Below are 16976 nucleotides of genomic sequence, written 5' to 3' on the forward strand. Positions count from 1 at the left end.
TAATGGACCCTTTCCTGGAGAAAAAAAAAATGACATACAAGCTATATTTTACCAACTGACTACAGAAGGGAGGGCACTTTAGGCAGGGTGAATACGTACAAAAACCAGAGATGTTGCTGGGCATGGTGACGCACACCTAAAATCCCAGTTATTTGGGAGGCAGAGACAGGAGTATCCCAAGTTCAAAGCCAGTATGGCCAACTTACTGAGACCCTGTTTCAAATTTTGAAAAATGTAAAAACAAATAAACAGAAAAGGGGAGGAAGCTCAGTGGTTTAACACCTCTGGGTTCAATCCCCAGTACTATGAAAAGAAAAAAGAAAAAAGAGGAAAACCAAAAAAAACAACTCAGAGCTGTGAAATACTACATGAATGTTCAGAGAAATATAATCAGTTTCTAAATGCCAAAACGTAATGCATTAGAGAGGAAGGGCAAGAGATGAGGTCATAAGAAGCAGACAAAGACCAGGAGGGTCTTTTAGGCCATGCTGCAAAGTTTAAACTTCATCTCTAATTCAAAGGGAAACCAACAAATAATTTGAAAGAGGAAAGTATTCAGACTGAGTTTTAAGAAAAACCACATGAGTGGTAGTATGGAAGCTGCTTTGAACAGGCTGTGAACAGAAACTGAGAGACTAATTCAGAAGCTACTGCAACAAATATAAGTGAGAGGCAATAAAAGCCTAATGTATGAGACAAACAAAGAGAATGGAAAAGGAAAGATGAACCTAAGAGCTATTTCATCAACTATTAAGAAAGAAGTACCTTTTCTTAATGTTTTAATAATTTTAAAAATCATTGACTAGCACATTTCTTTTCATCAGAAACAAAGTCCCAAAGACCTCTTAATAGTTTTAAAGAAACTATTTTTACCTAGAAGGGCTTGAAAGTTTTGACAGGCCCTTAGAAGTCAAAAACCAAACCAAATTGCAGAATTGTCTCTCATTTTCCATACTGTTAAGTGCGAATAATTTCTGCCTTATAAAAATGTGTGTGAGGAGAAAATCTGGCATTTTAAAAAGGCAGCAACACCTATCTGACAAGGCTAAGTGAAAATATTAGTAAATTTTTTAAAATGGGATAACATATTTATACTCTCCATCTTTTAAATGTCAACTTAACATTTTATTAGAAAAGAAACACTCCCTTATTTCAGAAACATAAGAGTATCTATTAATTAGGATTTTGGTGGTTTAGACAACTCATACACACATACACACAAACATATACACATATATCTTGGCTCTCTTTTAAAGAGTGAGATGAGGTTTTACTGAGAATTCCTGTGAATATAGTCTGATTTTCATATTTCTTATCATAACAGTTTTTACTGAAAACAGAAGTATTTAAATGTTTCCATTCTAATTAAAACAAATGCTGACTGTAGGAACATGCTCATTTCATATAATAATATAAACAATATCAAATAATATTCCCCTAAAGTAATGTTTCCCAGGCATATTGGCAATTGGAATATCCTGACAGTGAATTGTTGATATATTTCTAAGCATAAACATTAATCAATATTTAAGCCAAACAAGCTAATTAATCATCAAACATCTTTGCTTTTGACAGAAAATTATATCAAGTTAGTGTGGGTATGCTAGTTTTTTTCATGCTGACCAGATGTGCACTATTTATATTTGATGGGCAATCTGATGAGCGGATTTATAATTGATTACTAAAAACATGAACTAGTACTTACTGTATTCTGATAGACAAAGTATTTCAAAATATTTGAAATGGTAAGATGTGAGAAAGCTGTTAATAACTAATGAGATCTACATGGGTAAAAATGTTGGACATAACTGAATATATATAAATATCCACATATGGCAATCTTAAGGAGAAACTTTAAAATATATTTCTACTTTTAGCATAAGCAAAACAAACCCACAATGTTTCAAGAGGTTAGAGAATGCATTTACACTTTACTACCTTTCTTTTAGTACACCCAGAATGCCAAGAACATAGGACGTACTCAATAAATAATTTTTAGATAGACCCATAAATGTGTGACCTATTTTCCATCCCATCTATATTCAATAAAGATATTTGTTAAAATATCCATAGATGTGTGAGCTGACATTTTCCATCCCATCTATACTTAGGTTGTATGTTTAAATTTAAATTCACTTTAGTTTCAGTGTCATTCAAAATCATTCAATCATTTGACAAACATTTATTAGTCACCTAACAGGAAAAGACAAAGAAGATATACTTCTGCTAGACCTAAGGGGAGAGCCTGGTACAGAAATAGATGAGGTACTATGTGTTCTGATGCAAGCATTTAACTTAGTGCTGATATCAACGAACTCCCCAGTATGAAGTGAAGAAGGTAAACCCATAGAGTGCCATGTACTGCAAACACATTATTATAATCCAATATAAGAATAAAATAAAGCATTTGGAAGACTTACTGAGTAGCTTTGACAATGTCACAGTTACTAGAGTCCTCTATAAGAGGAAGAAGGTCTCTTGCTTTAGCAAGTTCTTTGGTTTCGTGTGCACAGATGTCATGTCGACCAAATCCTGGAGGGTGGGGGCCATGGCTGTGATTCCTGCACTGAAGAACAAGAACAATTTGACAAAGTGTATAAAAGAATCAATGTCATATTTGATTACATAATGAAGAATTTGCTACAAACAATATCCATCTTAATAAATTAGAATTGTTTTGGAACCACAGGTGTATCCTAGGGAATATTTTCTTTATCTTAATTTTGTTCACTAGAAAAGATGCTTAATATTAGAAAAATCTACATGACATATTTTATCATAAAACAAAGTTCAGATGAAAATGAACAAATGGACCTTGCTCCTTGTGGGGACAGGATCACGGCTAGCAACATCAGAAGGTTGGCAGGCCCCTACTCTGGGAGGCTGTGGTAGACACACTAACAATGCTCACCAAAGAATCAAGCTCTTGCATTATCCCCTTCCCTTGTACAACCTGTGACTTGCTTCCAGTCAATGGAATATGGCAAAGTTGATGGGACAGTTAATCCCATGATGATGTTATCTAAGACTGTTTTAGAAAATTCTTCTGCTTGTCTTAAAAAAGTAAGCTGCTGTAATATGACAGAGTCTGTGAGAGGGTTACAAGGGAACGAACTGCAGGCAGCCTCTAGGAATGAAGGTGTTCCTAGCTGACAGTCAGCAAGAAAACAGAGACCTTGATCATACATCTACAAAGAGTTGAATTCTGCCAATAATCCACATGACCTTGGATGAGGACCCTGAACTCCAAAATGGAATAGATACAGCCTTGAATGCAGTTTTCTGAGACCATGAGCAGAGGACCCAGCTAAGCTGTGCCTGGACTCCTGACAAACAAAACCTACTGACCTGACAACAAAACCTAGAAGAAAATAAATAGATGTTGTCTTAAATCACTAAAATGTAGTAACTTGTATTGCTACAATAAATATCTAACATAGAAGTGACTGCAGAGTTCTGTGAGAGTTAAAGGGGTCATTGTTAAAAAGATAGTCCCATCAACTGAATTAGCAAATGTCACATTCAGAAAACCTATTAGAAGCAGGGGGAAACAGCAAACTTATCAAAAAGCCTGAGTGCTTCTAATCTCAAAAACTAAGACTAGTGAAAAAAGCCAATTCCTAAGAACCAAAGGCCAAAAGTTTTTTGATATGTGGATGCTAAATCATAATAAGAGGGTTGGGGGCTAGGGAAGAACAGAAGTACTTTGGATTAGACAGAGGGGAGTGATGGGAGGGGAGGGGTGTGGGGGTAGGAAGAACAGTGGAATGATCGGACATTATTACCCTATGTGCATATATGATTACATGACGGGTGTAATTCTACATCACATACAACCAGAAGAATGAGCACTCCACTTAGGTATAATAATAGCAGAATCTTTCTACAATTATAACCAAGTAGAATAAAAAAATGAAAAATAAAAACTGAGCTTAGATCTTAGCAAAAAACCAAAAGAGAATTCTCCATCACTTTAAAAAAGCCCACAAAAATCCTAATTTAAGAACAATTAATCCATTCTGTTGATTGTGAATGTATTTTGGTTTTCCTTTTTATTACCATTGCCTTTAGAGTTCATTATCACCTCCAAGGCAGGTAATTGATTTAGATCAGCAATTCTGACACCTGTCAACAAGTCTGTTAAACTATTTGGGAGACAAACCAACAGAAGAGGTGAAAATTATCACAAATGAGGCCAGAAACAGACCTAGTTTTACTTAAGAAAGGGATTTTTTCAGCTGAAGAGATATTTGAGGCTTCCTAAAAGTACAAATATATCAAATGTACTTATTATTTCACAATCCAGACTGAAAAGTGTGACTCTATGATGTTACTTCATACCATTCATTTGCAGAACACTCAATCTAATTAATTTCACAAACTCTGCAAATTCCCAAAAGGAACAGATTTACATTATTCAACATCAATAAATATACTGCTTTCTCTAAAGAAATGACAATTTGAGGTAAAGTACAACCCTCTTGAATTATTACTAAGTAAATTAATGGATACCTGTCTACTATTTAAAAAGCTGATTTTAAAAATATCTTCAAAATAGTTTCTTTGGGTGATTATTAAGTTATTCCAATGACATTACCTAGATTGTTTTTAGACTTTCCTTGAGTAAACTGTCCTCAAACTCATGTTTTTAGACTTAAAATATTGATATATTAATATAAAGGAGTGCATAAAATGTGTACACAAATGGATTTCTTCTTTTGTACAGTATAAAGAATAAATATAAAATGGACCCCATGAAACTATCACTAAGGTCAAGAAACAAAACTGCCAGTACCCTGAAAGACTGCTTGCAACACGTACTATGCTTTATCACATTCCTACACTAAGGGAACAATTTCCTGATATTAGTTACAATTATTTTTTTGTTTTTCTTTGTATTTTATTCTTTATATATATGTAACACTAGAAAGTATGGTTTTAATTTTTATATAATGGTATCATATATGAATCCTTTATAATTTGTTCTGCTTAATATTAGACTCATAAGAAGTTTTATCCATGTTGTTGTGAAAAGCTACAATTAATTCATTTTCATCACTGTATAATGTTCCAAAAATATTAACATACCATGATTAATTTGTATCTTACTGGCTAAAAATAGCTAAGCTACCTAGATTGTTCCTAGGTTTTGGCTATTATAAACAATATCACTCTGAGCAGTCTTGTATGTATCTCTGGATATATATAAATGTTTATAAGATATAAATAATTTGTATATATAAGAATGCATATATATAAATTATGTATAAGTACACATATATAAATGTACATACAATTCTCAAGAGCGCAGGGTATGGGAATTTTTGTGACTCCAATCTTTACCAACACTTGGTGTTATCAAATGTGGTAATTTTTGCCAATCTAATGAATATAGATATACTATGCTAATTTTAATCTGTATTTCTGTAATTACTAACAATATTACCTATTTTTTCATGTTCACTGGCTGGTATATTCCTTCTTTTATAAAGTACATATTTAAACAATTTATACATTGTTGTTTTACTAGATGTGGCCTTTTTTTTTTTTTCCTTGAATGGTATCCCTAATACATTCTGGGTACAAGTTCTTTGTTGGCTATTTATAAAGTAGGGCCTTGTACTTCTGTGCATAGCATAGCCAGGACTGAACTTAAACCTTTTGCTGCTTGTTGGACAAAAAAAAAAAAAAAAACACTGAAAACTGAACAAAATATATGAAATGAACAATAAACCGTTCAAACCTTGGACTATAGGAAAAGTAGGACTATGATAACCCACAGAAAAAAAAAAAAGAAAAAAAAACAAAACACAAGGTAAGCCTTACCATTGTCCTAGCAATTTCAGAATTGTGGGCACTCCATGGAAAACACATTTAGAGCCCAGCAGTCTCACTAAATTAAGACAGAAATTAGAAATTAGAGAGGATGTGGTAGCTTGGAAGCAGATTTCAAGAGAGTAGTGAGCTAAATAGAAAAAATGGGCTTCAAAAATAGGGCAATAATATATAAAGTGAAACTAAACAGTGAGGCAAAAAATTAGGGATTTGTAAACTAAAAGAACTACTAGAATTTACACATAGCAAGATGTCACAACTAAGCAAGCTTTTAATGATCTAGGTTATTCTATGGGGGATTCAGAAGGCCACACCTTATTAGTAGGGTTGCACTAAACTTAAGTAAGGATACCCAGAACTATTCTAGCAAGACTTAAGATTTACTCAAGCTGAGCATCAGTAGCAGCAGTAATGTAACACTCTCTAAAAAAAGGTAACAAAACCCAAGACTCAACAACACACAATATCCACTATCCAGTCAAAACTCACTAAGCATGCCAGGAAACAAATAGTGATTCATAACCAGAAGAACCAGACCTTGAACTTATAAAGATGACAGAATTAGTGAGAAAAAACCCCCCATTAAAACAGCTATTATAACTATGCACAATTATTTAAAGGAGAATAGCAAAATGAACAGAGAAATTGAGGATATAACAAAAGATCTGGTTGGAATGTCTACAGGTAAAAAACAATTTCCGAAATGAAAATTATACCAGAGAATATTAATAGCAGATTAGATAGTACAGAATAAAAGATGACTAAATTTGAAAGCACTGTGGTAAAACGTATCCAAAATGAACCACAGAAAAAGACTGAACACATATAATTGGAGTTCCAAAAGATGAGAGAGGAATTCTTTTTTTAATATTTGAAGAAATAACCCCAAATCTTCTAAATTTGGTAAAGTTCAGCTACTAGAAGCTCAACAAATTCCAAGAAGGGTAGCTCAAAAGTCCTACATCAAAGCATATTAAAACCAAATCACTAAAAACCAATGATAAAGGATAATCTTAAAAGTGATCTGAAGAAAACAGATGTATTATAGTCAAAGAAATTTTAAAAATGAACTCAGATTTCTTATTAGAAACAATGCAAGTCAGAAGAAAATGGCACAATTATTAAAGAGCTGGGGGAAAAAATGTAAACCTGGAAAATCTAGTCAAATATTCTTTGAAGCTAGGCATGGTGGCACAAACTCATAATCTCAGTTTACTTAGCGAGTTGAGGCTGGAGGATCAAAAGTTCAAGGCAAGTCTGTCCAACTTAAAAGGACCCTGTTTCAAAAGAAAATATAAGGGCTGGGGATGTAGTTCACTGGTAGAGTGCTTGCCTAGCATGTGAGAGGCCCTGTATTCAATCCCCCATCCTGAAAATCAAGAAAAGCGAGCAAACAAACAAAACCTTTGAAGATGGAAGTAAAATAAAACTTTTTCAGACAAAAGGTGAGAAGAGTGTCAGTAGATCTATTCTACAAGAAAATGGAATTCTAAACTTATGAAATGATACTTATTACTTATTAATTTTAAAACTAATATAAAAGTGAATAAAGGGTCAACACCCTAAACTCTGATACTGTGCCACCACAGACAATCATTATTAAATTTGATGTATACTTCCTCATTTTATTTATATCTTTATCTATATTTACTCTTTCACAGATGGATTGTGGACTTTATGTAGATATAACCCACATGCCAATATATACTCATGTGCATACATGACATTATATTGGACATTTTTTAATCATTTTCTTTTTATATTTATTTTGAAAAGGATAGGATACACATTATTCTTCAACTTGCTTTTCCTGCCTAACCATATATCATGTAAAGCCTTACAGGAGAGTAACAGTTAAATTACTCCACTGTATAGATCTAACATAATTTATTCAACCATTTTCCTATTAATAGATGCAGTTTGATTTCAACCTTTTCATTTCAACCTTTCAACTGAAATTTTCAATTTCACAAATAATCCTACAATTTACACCTAACCAGCACATTATAGTTCTATAGTACTGATGCCTGAAAATTGAACTTCTGAGTTAAAAAAAAAGCATTTAAACATAGATACTGACCAAATACCTTCCCCAATCTACACTACCAATAGTAAGATATGTTAAGTGGTCTTAAAACCTTCCCAGAACTGAATGAATATCATCAATCATTTTACAATCTTGTCAATCTGATGCTAAAAAATGGCATCCTGCTTTTCATGTGCACACCTTTAATTGCTATTAGTTTGAGTACTTTGTTTGTTGTTATGTATACTGGCTCTCCATATTTTATCTTATTTGGACTGCCTTTTCATAGTTCACTTGATTATCTAGTCGATTGTATATCTGTTTATGTTTGTATGTTGGGAAGATTAACTATTTGTTTAAGTACCGATTTGTCATCATAGAAAACTGACTCCTCAGGGGGTATCGCAATACCAGATCTTCAACTATACTACAAAGCAATAGTAACAAAAACGGCATGGTATTGGTACCAAAATAGACAGGTAGATCAATGGTGCAGAATAGAGGACACGGACACAAACCCAAATAAATACAATTTTCTCATACTAGACAAAGGGGCCAAAAATATGCAATGAAGAAAAGATAGCCTCTTCAACAAATGGTGCTAGGAAAACTGGAAAACCATATGCAACAGAATGAAATTAAACCCCTATCTCTCACCCTGCACAAAACTCAACTCAAAATGGATCAAGGACCTCGGAATCAGACCAGAGACCCTGCATCTTATAGAAGAAAAAGTAGGTCCAAACCTTCAACTTGTTGGCTTAGGATCAGACTTCCTTAACAGGACTATCATAGCACAAGAAATAAAAGCTAGAATCAACAACTGGGATAGAGTCAAATTAAAAAGCTTTCTCTCAGCAAAGGACACTATCAGTAATGTGAAGAGAGATCCTACCAAGTGGGAGAATATCTTTGCCACTCATACTTCAGATAGAGCGCTAATTTCCAGAATCTATAAAGAACTCAAAAAACTCTGCACCAAGAATACAAATAATCCAATCAACAAATGGGCCAAGGAAATGAACAGACACTTCACAGAAGAAGATCTATAAGCAATCAACAGATATATGAAAAAATGTTCAACATCTCTAATAATAAGAGAAATGCAAATCAAAACTACCCTAAGATTCCATCTCACCCCAATTAGAATGGCAATTATCAAGAACACAAGCAACAATAGGTGTTGGTGAGGATGTGGGGAAAAAGGTACACTCATACATTGCTGGTGGGCTAATGTGCAGCCACTCTGGAAAGCAGTATGGAGATTCCTCAGAAAGCTTGGAATGGAACCACCATTTGACCCAGCTATCCCGCTCCTTGGCCTATACCCAAATGACTTAAAATCAGCATACTACAGAGATACAGCCACATCAATGTTCATTGCTTCTCAATTCACCATAGCCAGATTGTGGAACCAACCTAGATGTCCTTCAATTGATGAATGGATAAAGAAACTGTGGTATATATATATATATATATATATACAATGGAATATTACTCCACCATAAAGAATGATAAAATTATGGCATTTGCAGGCAAATGGATGAAACTGGAGAATATCATGCTAAGTGAGATAAGCCAATCTCAAAAAACCAAAGGACGAATGATCTCACTGATAAGCAGATGATGACATATAATGGGGGGTAGGAGGGGTTAGTGTTAGGGCTAGGGTTAGGTTTAGGTTTAGGGTTAAGGAGGGTGACAAGAATGGAGGAAGGAAGGACTGTATAGAGGGAAAAGAGGGGTGGGAGGGGTGGGGGGGAAGAAAAAAATAACAATGAATCAAACAACATTACCCTATGTAAATTTATGATTACACAAATGGTATGCCTTGACTACATGTACAAACAGGGGAACAACATGTATCCCATTTTTTTTACAATAAAAAAAATACATAGAAATTAAAAAAAAAAAACTGACTCCTACAGGTACAAATTTGTTGCTTCTTATAATCTATTAAAGTGCTAAAGATCAGTTTCACTTTTCATGTATAACGTTGAGGAAGACTACGTGTTTCAATGTACAGATTATTCACAATTAAAAGCAATTAATTACTGTGTGTTCATGATGTTCAAAGAATTGTGCTAGGAGCACAGAAGACAGTGCTTATCCTTTAGGAGCTCAAGTCTAATGGGAGATATAGAATAAAGCTGAAACACAGGGCAATCTATGATTAAATGCCAAAAATCGGTGTTAAGAAAGTATGGAACAGGCCATACTTTCTGTTCCTATTTTCTAAGCTAAATTCTGATTGAAGTAAAACTGAGAAATGACTATATAAATTCAAAGCCTGGTCCATTTGAAGTCAATGGTCTCCAAAGTGAGACAAGTGTATTCAAGGTCATAAATGCAAGTGATCCACTACGTAATGGGAGAAAATGATAAAATTTCTGTTATAATGATCTTTATTTTGGGCTGGGGATATAGCTCAGCTGGTACAGTGCTTGCCTAGCATGAACAAACACCACAAAAAAAAAAAAAAAAAAAAAAGGAAAACAACAAACTTTAAAATTTGAGTTTTCTAAACTGGCAGTCTCTGATCCATGTCAAGCAGGAAACTCATTATATTCTGTTTATAATGTAACCTAGGACAGAGTAAAAGTTGTAGAATCAAAGGGGCTGACAGTAGGACATTCAGCATATTATAGTATAGATTAAGCACAGTAATCTTCAAATTTTAATATCTATGACGAGAATTACATGTATTTAGATGGTTTAATCAACCTGACAAATAAGTATTTCCAAAGTTATCAAAAGGCTAATTTGAGGGGTTGGGGTTTTAGCACAGTGGTAGAGCACTCACCTAGTACGTGTGAGGCACTGGGTTCAATCCCCAGCACCACATAAAAATAAATAAATTAAATAAAGGTATTATGTTCACCTATAACAAAAAAAAAAAAATTTTAAAGGCTAATTTGAAGCAGATTTATACTAACTTTAATTCAAATCCTGACATGAGCATGTAAGCTATCAAATAATGAACATAATTTAGAAATATATTGTCTGATCTTATTGTAAGATTGTAACATGACCCATATGATTTTGGCAAATGGATTCTGTTTGCATATTCAAACAGAGAGGAGCAGAAATTTTTGTTTTCTGTGAAGTCAAAGGTGAGTTAGGAAAAAGAAGGGTAAGGCCATGCAGAGAAATAGAAAACCCACAGTCTCAAAAAGCAGGAATGAGACTGAATCCCTGCTTCTACAGTATTATGTCATCTTCATCTATCCTTATTCTACTGATGAGATAGGTATCAAAGCCTCCTTGTGATCTCATGTTGGCTGTAATACTAGATAATTCCCTACCTATTTTTGGCTCCAGTTTCTACATTTGCAAAATGGAAGAGGTAAATCAACATACCTATAAAGTTCCATGGATCCCATGCTGTATGGTCACAAAAAGAACAGTCACAATAGTTACTACTGACTGTGCACTAGGGAAGAATTCATTGCATGCAAACTGCCCTTATGGATATGGAAGCTTAACTGCTACATGGATGACTACAATATTAAGATAACACAAGAGACTAAGCAAATGCTTATGATGCCAAGCATGTTCAAAAGAGTTTTCATTAATCTTCATTCAGGGAAATATAAAGAACACTTTCTGAGTACTATTGCATAACATGAGTAAGACACAATTTCTGCCACACTTCATTCATTGGATACTTGCTGAATACCTACTATGTGCCAGGCATTATTTTAGATGCAGGAATATGGCCATAAACATAAATGACAAGAATTCTGGTTTTCAAGGAGCCTATATTCTCTTCCCATCCTCAGAACACAGTCAAACAGATTCCTTTCAGATCCTGGATTGAAGAATGGGTGGACGCCAGGTGACAGCAACCAATCAAACAAGGTCACTATCGTGACTGGAACACCTGAAGAGTGATAAAAAAAAGTACTGCATTGGAAGTCCTGATATCTAGATTCTGCTGCTATTCTGCTGTAGATCTCTGAGAAATAAGCTAATGCTTTTGAGTCTCAATTTTATGGGAAAGTTAAAAGGTTAACACTAGGTCAATGGTTCTCAAATCTTCCTAATGTCATAGTCCTTTTGAAAAGGCTATTGCAACTAAGGTCTCTCTCATTAGAGAAATGCTTAGAACTATGCATACAAACTAGTCTCTGTACATAATTTCAAAATATTCACTGACACCCTGAAATATATCTTATAACCAACTTAAGAACCTGTGAACAACATAATTCACTGCTAGCTCCAACTATTCTATGACTCTGTTCCCTTTTACCTCCTTTGGTTCACTAAGGATTTCAGCTCACAAATACCTCAAGATAAAAATAACATAAGTCTTTATTTTATTTCTGGTTGTTTTAATTAAAATATATAAACAAAAGGTGAAAGAGCAAGAGAGAAACAGGCCTTGTCTACGGGAGGGGGTGGGAATAAAAACCAGATGATATGAGAATTAGGTAAGAGGCATTTGGTTATATCCACAGTTATTTATTTATTTATTTTTAATGGTATCAGGGATTGAACCTGTGGACACTTAACCACTGAGCCACATCCCCAGACCTTTTTTTAATGAATATAATTTTATTTTGAGACAGTTGCTTAGGGCCTCATTAAGTTGCTGAGGCTGGCTTTGAACCTGCAATCCTCCTGCCTCAGCCTCCCAAGCTACTGGGATTACAGGCATGCACCACTGCACCCAGCTTCCATCGTGATTTTTATAACATAATCCCCAAATTCCTTCATACTTTCCATCAAGCAGAGGTCTGGGTCCCTTCCTCTTGACTCTAAGCTCCAAGCTCTTGAATCCAAGCTCTGTGACTGCTTAAGTAATGAAATATTACAGAAGTGATGTTATGCCACTTAGTAAGCCTAAGTCTTAGGAACTTGCAGCCTTCTCTTCCTGTCTCTTGAGATGCTATTTTTAGAACCAGCCACCATGCTGTGCTGAGGCCCAGGACACGTGTAGCTGTCGCTGCTAAAAGCATCAATTGCTAGACCTGTGAGAGTAGATAACCCTAGAGGATACCAGCCCCAACTATTAAGTCACCTCCAGCTTAGGAGTGCCTCCAGCTGAGGCTTTTGACATAATGGAACAGAAACACACCAACTCTGCACCAACCTGTCTGAATCTCTGAAGCAGAGTTCATGACCATGACAACAGCTGTTTTACACCACTGTTTCAAAGTGGCTGGTGACACAATGAGTAACTGCATCTTTAAGCTCTACGGTATCATGTAATATTATCTGTATGGAGATGTCATGAATCAAATTTTTTTTAAAAAAGTAAATAAGTACTGCTAGAATAGACAGTGGACATAAAGAGAAAACCAAGATCTAGGCAGAGAGCAAGAGTTAAAGAGAGACAGCAAGAAAGAAAAAGGCAAACTTTCTTGTATGAGGGTCACTATCCTGCCTGGTTATCAAATAAAACAGAGGGGGCAAGATACTGAGATCTGACAATCATTAAAATTTCTCATGACATCAACCAAAGTACCAGAGTTAAATTTCCCAGTTCATAAGATCATTCATTAAATACCAGTACTAGCCTGTTCCAGATGCAGGGAACACATAAATCACTGCCCCGCTAGCATTTATAATTCAGTGGAGGGCAAAGAGACCATTGAAAAGGATCAATTAATATGCCAAATATTATATGCAAGGAGAAATATAAAGCAAGAAAGGAGGCCAGGGAATGTTGCTCCTAGCTGTGATGATGGGAAGGGCTTGCAATTTTAAACATGGTGATTAAATGTCACACTGAGGTAGCATTTGTATCAAGATTTGAAATTGGAGGTGGGGAATAAGCCTTGTGGATACACAAGGAAAGAGTATTCCAAGCACAGTAAGTAGTAAGTACAAAGGCCCTGAGGTCACTGTGGTTGGGGTTCACTAATGGAGTAAGAAAGTAGTAAAAATGAGGTCAAAAAGGAAACTGGGGACCAGACTATATACACAAATTTTGGCAAAAACCCAACAGCAATGAACATGGATTTAAGAGAACCAAATAAAATCACAGCAGGAGTGTTTTTGTTTATCTTGTTCACCTAGAATGGTGCTTAACTCTTAGCAGACATTTAAAATACATTTATTGAATGACTGAACAAAGTCTTAACTCTGTCACTTAGGTGCTTTTTGACTTGTAGCAAGTGACTCCAATTTTTTAAACCTCAATTCTTATCTCTAAAATTAGGATAATCATCTCTTCCCACCTCACAGAACTGTAGTAAGATTTAAGAATGGGGAACTACTTTGCAAACTGTAAAGGACCATATGTAGGTTATTATTATTATTATTATTAACAACCAAACAATCTCCCTACCTTGCCTCACTAATTCCCAACTCCAAATCATTCTCTCCCTCCATGTCATGGAAATGGGGAGGGTTATCTTCCCTTCAAGATAAGAGAGTGAACTTTAAGCTCTTGAAGACTTTTATGAATGAGTGGCAGTAATTAAGACCTGATAGTTACTCCCTACCAACTTTTCTTTGAGACTGTCTGAGAAAAAGAATGAGACATAGTTTCCATGTGCATATTCTACAGGCTTTTGGAAAAATCCAGGCAGACTGAAAAAACAGACTGCAAGAACTCCCCAATAAGAACACCTTAACACTTTCCCACACATGTTCTTCACTTAAACATACACCAGGCTGTTAAACGAAAGGAGAGCATGAAGAACAATCTCAGGATTTGGAAGAGGTTGTTTTTCAAACCAACTAATCCATTCATTTCATATGCTTGAAAATCTACCACCGAACTCTAGTTGGAGCCAGCTTTGTTTTTTTTTTTTTTTTTTTCATCTGTAAATATCTTCCTAAGGATACTTCGATTCTGGAATGAAAAGTGCATATAAAACATCTGTCTTATGATAAGTACTAAGACTGTCTGAATCTGGGAATCCTTCATTTATGCAACAAACATTAAGCGAGCATCTACAATACGCTCGTCAGTAATCTAAGAGCTGGGAAAGTCTCACACGCAAACTGGGCGAAATTCTAGTTCTCTCGGAGCTAAGCTCCAGTAACTTCCTCTACTGGCCCCTCCGTTTTTCTGGAACTACACCTGGCTTTTGGTAATATGAACCTCATCCAAAGAAGGGAGTCGTTCGGAATTTTGCAGGTAGCCATCACACACTTTCCTTCCCCCAGCCTAAAGAGTCCTAGTGCTTCCAAGGAGTAAGCAAGCACCCGGGAACAAGAGCTACAGAGCTAAAACAGAAATGGGTGGGGCGAAGGCGGGTGCCAAGGCGCCGGGCTGAAGAATAAAACAACCCTTCAGACTCCGGGCCAAGGTCAGGACAGGCTGGTCCAACTCAGGTGTGTCACCTGACACCTCCCGGGGAACAGACACCCGTCCCAGGCCCCACAGCAGTCTGCCGGGCCAGGCGGACCGGTCCCAGGGGGCGCCGTGGCCCGGGGATGGAAGGGGAGGGGCCCTGCCCACCTTTTGCCCGTCCACTCAGAGAAGCCCCAGCATCATTCTCATTCTCGGCGTTTCCAAGCTCCCGCCTCCCCCACCCAGGCCCCGCCACCCTCGGGAGACCCCTCACCAAGCGGCCTCACATCCACGCCTCCCTCTTCCCTCAGCCGCAGCCGGACCGCCACCGGACCGCCACCGGACCACCATTGGGCCGCGCTCACCTGCGAGACCAGCCCCGGCCCCTCCATGTCTCCAAGCATCCGCAGCGCGGTGGCTTCCCAACAAAGTGGCGGCGGTAGCCCGCCGGCCAGCGCGCCCCAGGCCGCCTCTATTCACACTTCCTGCTCGCGCCCCCGCCTCCGCCCGCCGCGGTCCCAGCTCGTGCCCGGCCCTGTCGATCAGCCTTCGAGAGCCAATCCCCGCCCGCACCCGGCTGTAGGCGGGACTTTCTCGCTGCCCAGGAGTCTAGCGGTGAACCGCCAGTCGAAGGCCCCGCCCCTGGCCCGCCCCTGGCCCGCCCCTCCGCACTGTTCCCGGGCCCCAACTCCAGCCCAAGACTGAGCCACCTGCCCCAGGAGCCCGTACAGATACTGGATTAGGCTGTTATTCCAACGTCAACCACCATCTTTTGAGCAAATTTGGACTGGGCTACCTAACAGCCAGATGTCCTTGTGAAAATCTCTTTACCTCAGTCTCCTTGTCTGTAAAATGGGGAAAACGAGAGTTCCTACTTCAGGCAATTGTCTGAAAAAATAAGTGTAAAAAGCGTGTACAGCCCCTAGTCAAAGCTTATAATGTGAATATAATGGAATGGAATAGGTGTTGAACATATTTGAACATATTTGCCCCTCTCCATTTGTGTGATCTTGAGTAAATTATTTCTATCGCATTCTATGAGGACTCCGTTTCCTCAGAGAAAACAGAAAATATCTGAGTTCCACCGCGACTGCTAGAAGGGAATTAGACTGGAATCCCACCCACGCACCCATCCTCATCCCCTTCATAGACTACCCTGGAGGAGCTGGCGTTTAAGCCAGTCCTCCTTAATTGTCTACAAAGTAAAGATAAGTCTTCGTTCCTGCTTTTGGGAAGCACCAGTTCGGGAGTGGAGCTCTCCTACATCAGCAGTAGGTTGGGGCTTTTCTAAGCCAGCACTGAGAACGCACAGTTTTTCGAATTTTTCCTTACTGCGTCTGTTGCCAAACCAAACCACATAAAGACATTTAGAAGCTAAAGAACTGAAAATCTGATGAACTGAAAATATTTTGACTCTCCTATAAAAATAATGTTAAACCATAAAATGTCTAGAAATCCAACAAAGAGTGGGATTTCCCCATGGGAAAAAAATACTACCATGATACAATTGATTTATAAAACTCTTATGATTATGTTAGTGTATCTGCCTATTGACTACACAAGCCCTGGGTTAACCCCAAAGCACAAGTTTACTGAAGATGGGAACCATGTTTTATTCATCTCGGAACTCACAGTATTGAAAAATACTCAACACAATTGCACTGAGTGGATGGGTGGATGTACAGATGTGTCATCAACTTTTAATAAATTAAGGAAGGACAAATTGTGACAAATAGAGGTTCAAGCAACTTCCTTTAAGAGCCAGGAGAAAAAGCAAGTAATTAGAAATGGGTAGGATCAAGCATTGGGCAAGGCTTCTCAGAGGAGAGAAGCTTTGGGTGTGTTCATTTTGTTTACCTAATCAAA

The 16976-nt window shown here is 37.1% G+C and overlaps 1 protein-coding gene across 3 annotated transcripts in view; it reads right to left on the bottom strand.

Annotated features, from left to right (window-relative positions):
- The window catches only part of ZDHHC13 (zDHHC palmitoyltransferase 13), a 52134-nt gene extending 36525 nt beyond the window's left edge, over positions 1-15609 (bottom strand). For all 3 annotated transcript variants that reach the window (XM_079101837.1, XM_079101836.1, XM_079101838.1), the window contains exons 1-2: positions 15476-15609; positions 2421-2566 (exon numbers count right to left, since the gene is read on the bottom strand). In XM_079101837.1, coding sequence (XP_078957963.1) covers positions 2421-2566; positions 15476-15514 — 185 coding nt within the window. In that variant the 5' untranslated portion in view covers positions 15515-15609. The remainder of the gene's footprint in view (positions 1-2420; positions 2567-15475) is intronic.
- Positions 15610-16976: the final 1367 nt, after the last annotated feature.

This window comes from Sciurus vulgaris (assembly GCF_902686455.1).
Source record: "Sciurus vulgaris genome assembly, chromosome: 11".
NCBI classification, from domain to species: Eukaryota; Metazoa; Chordata; class Mammalia; order Rodentia; family Sciuridae; genus Sciurus; species Sciurus vulgaris.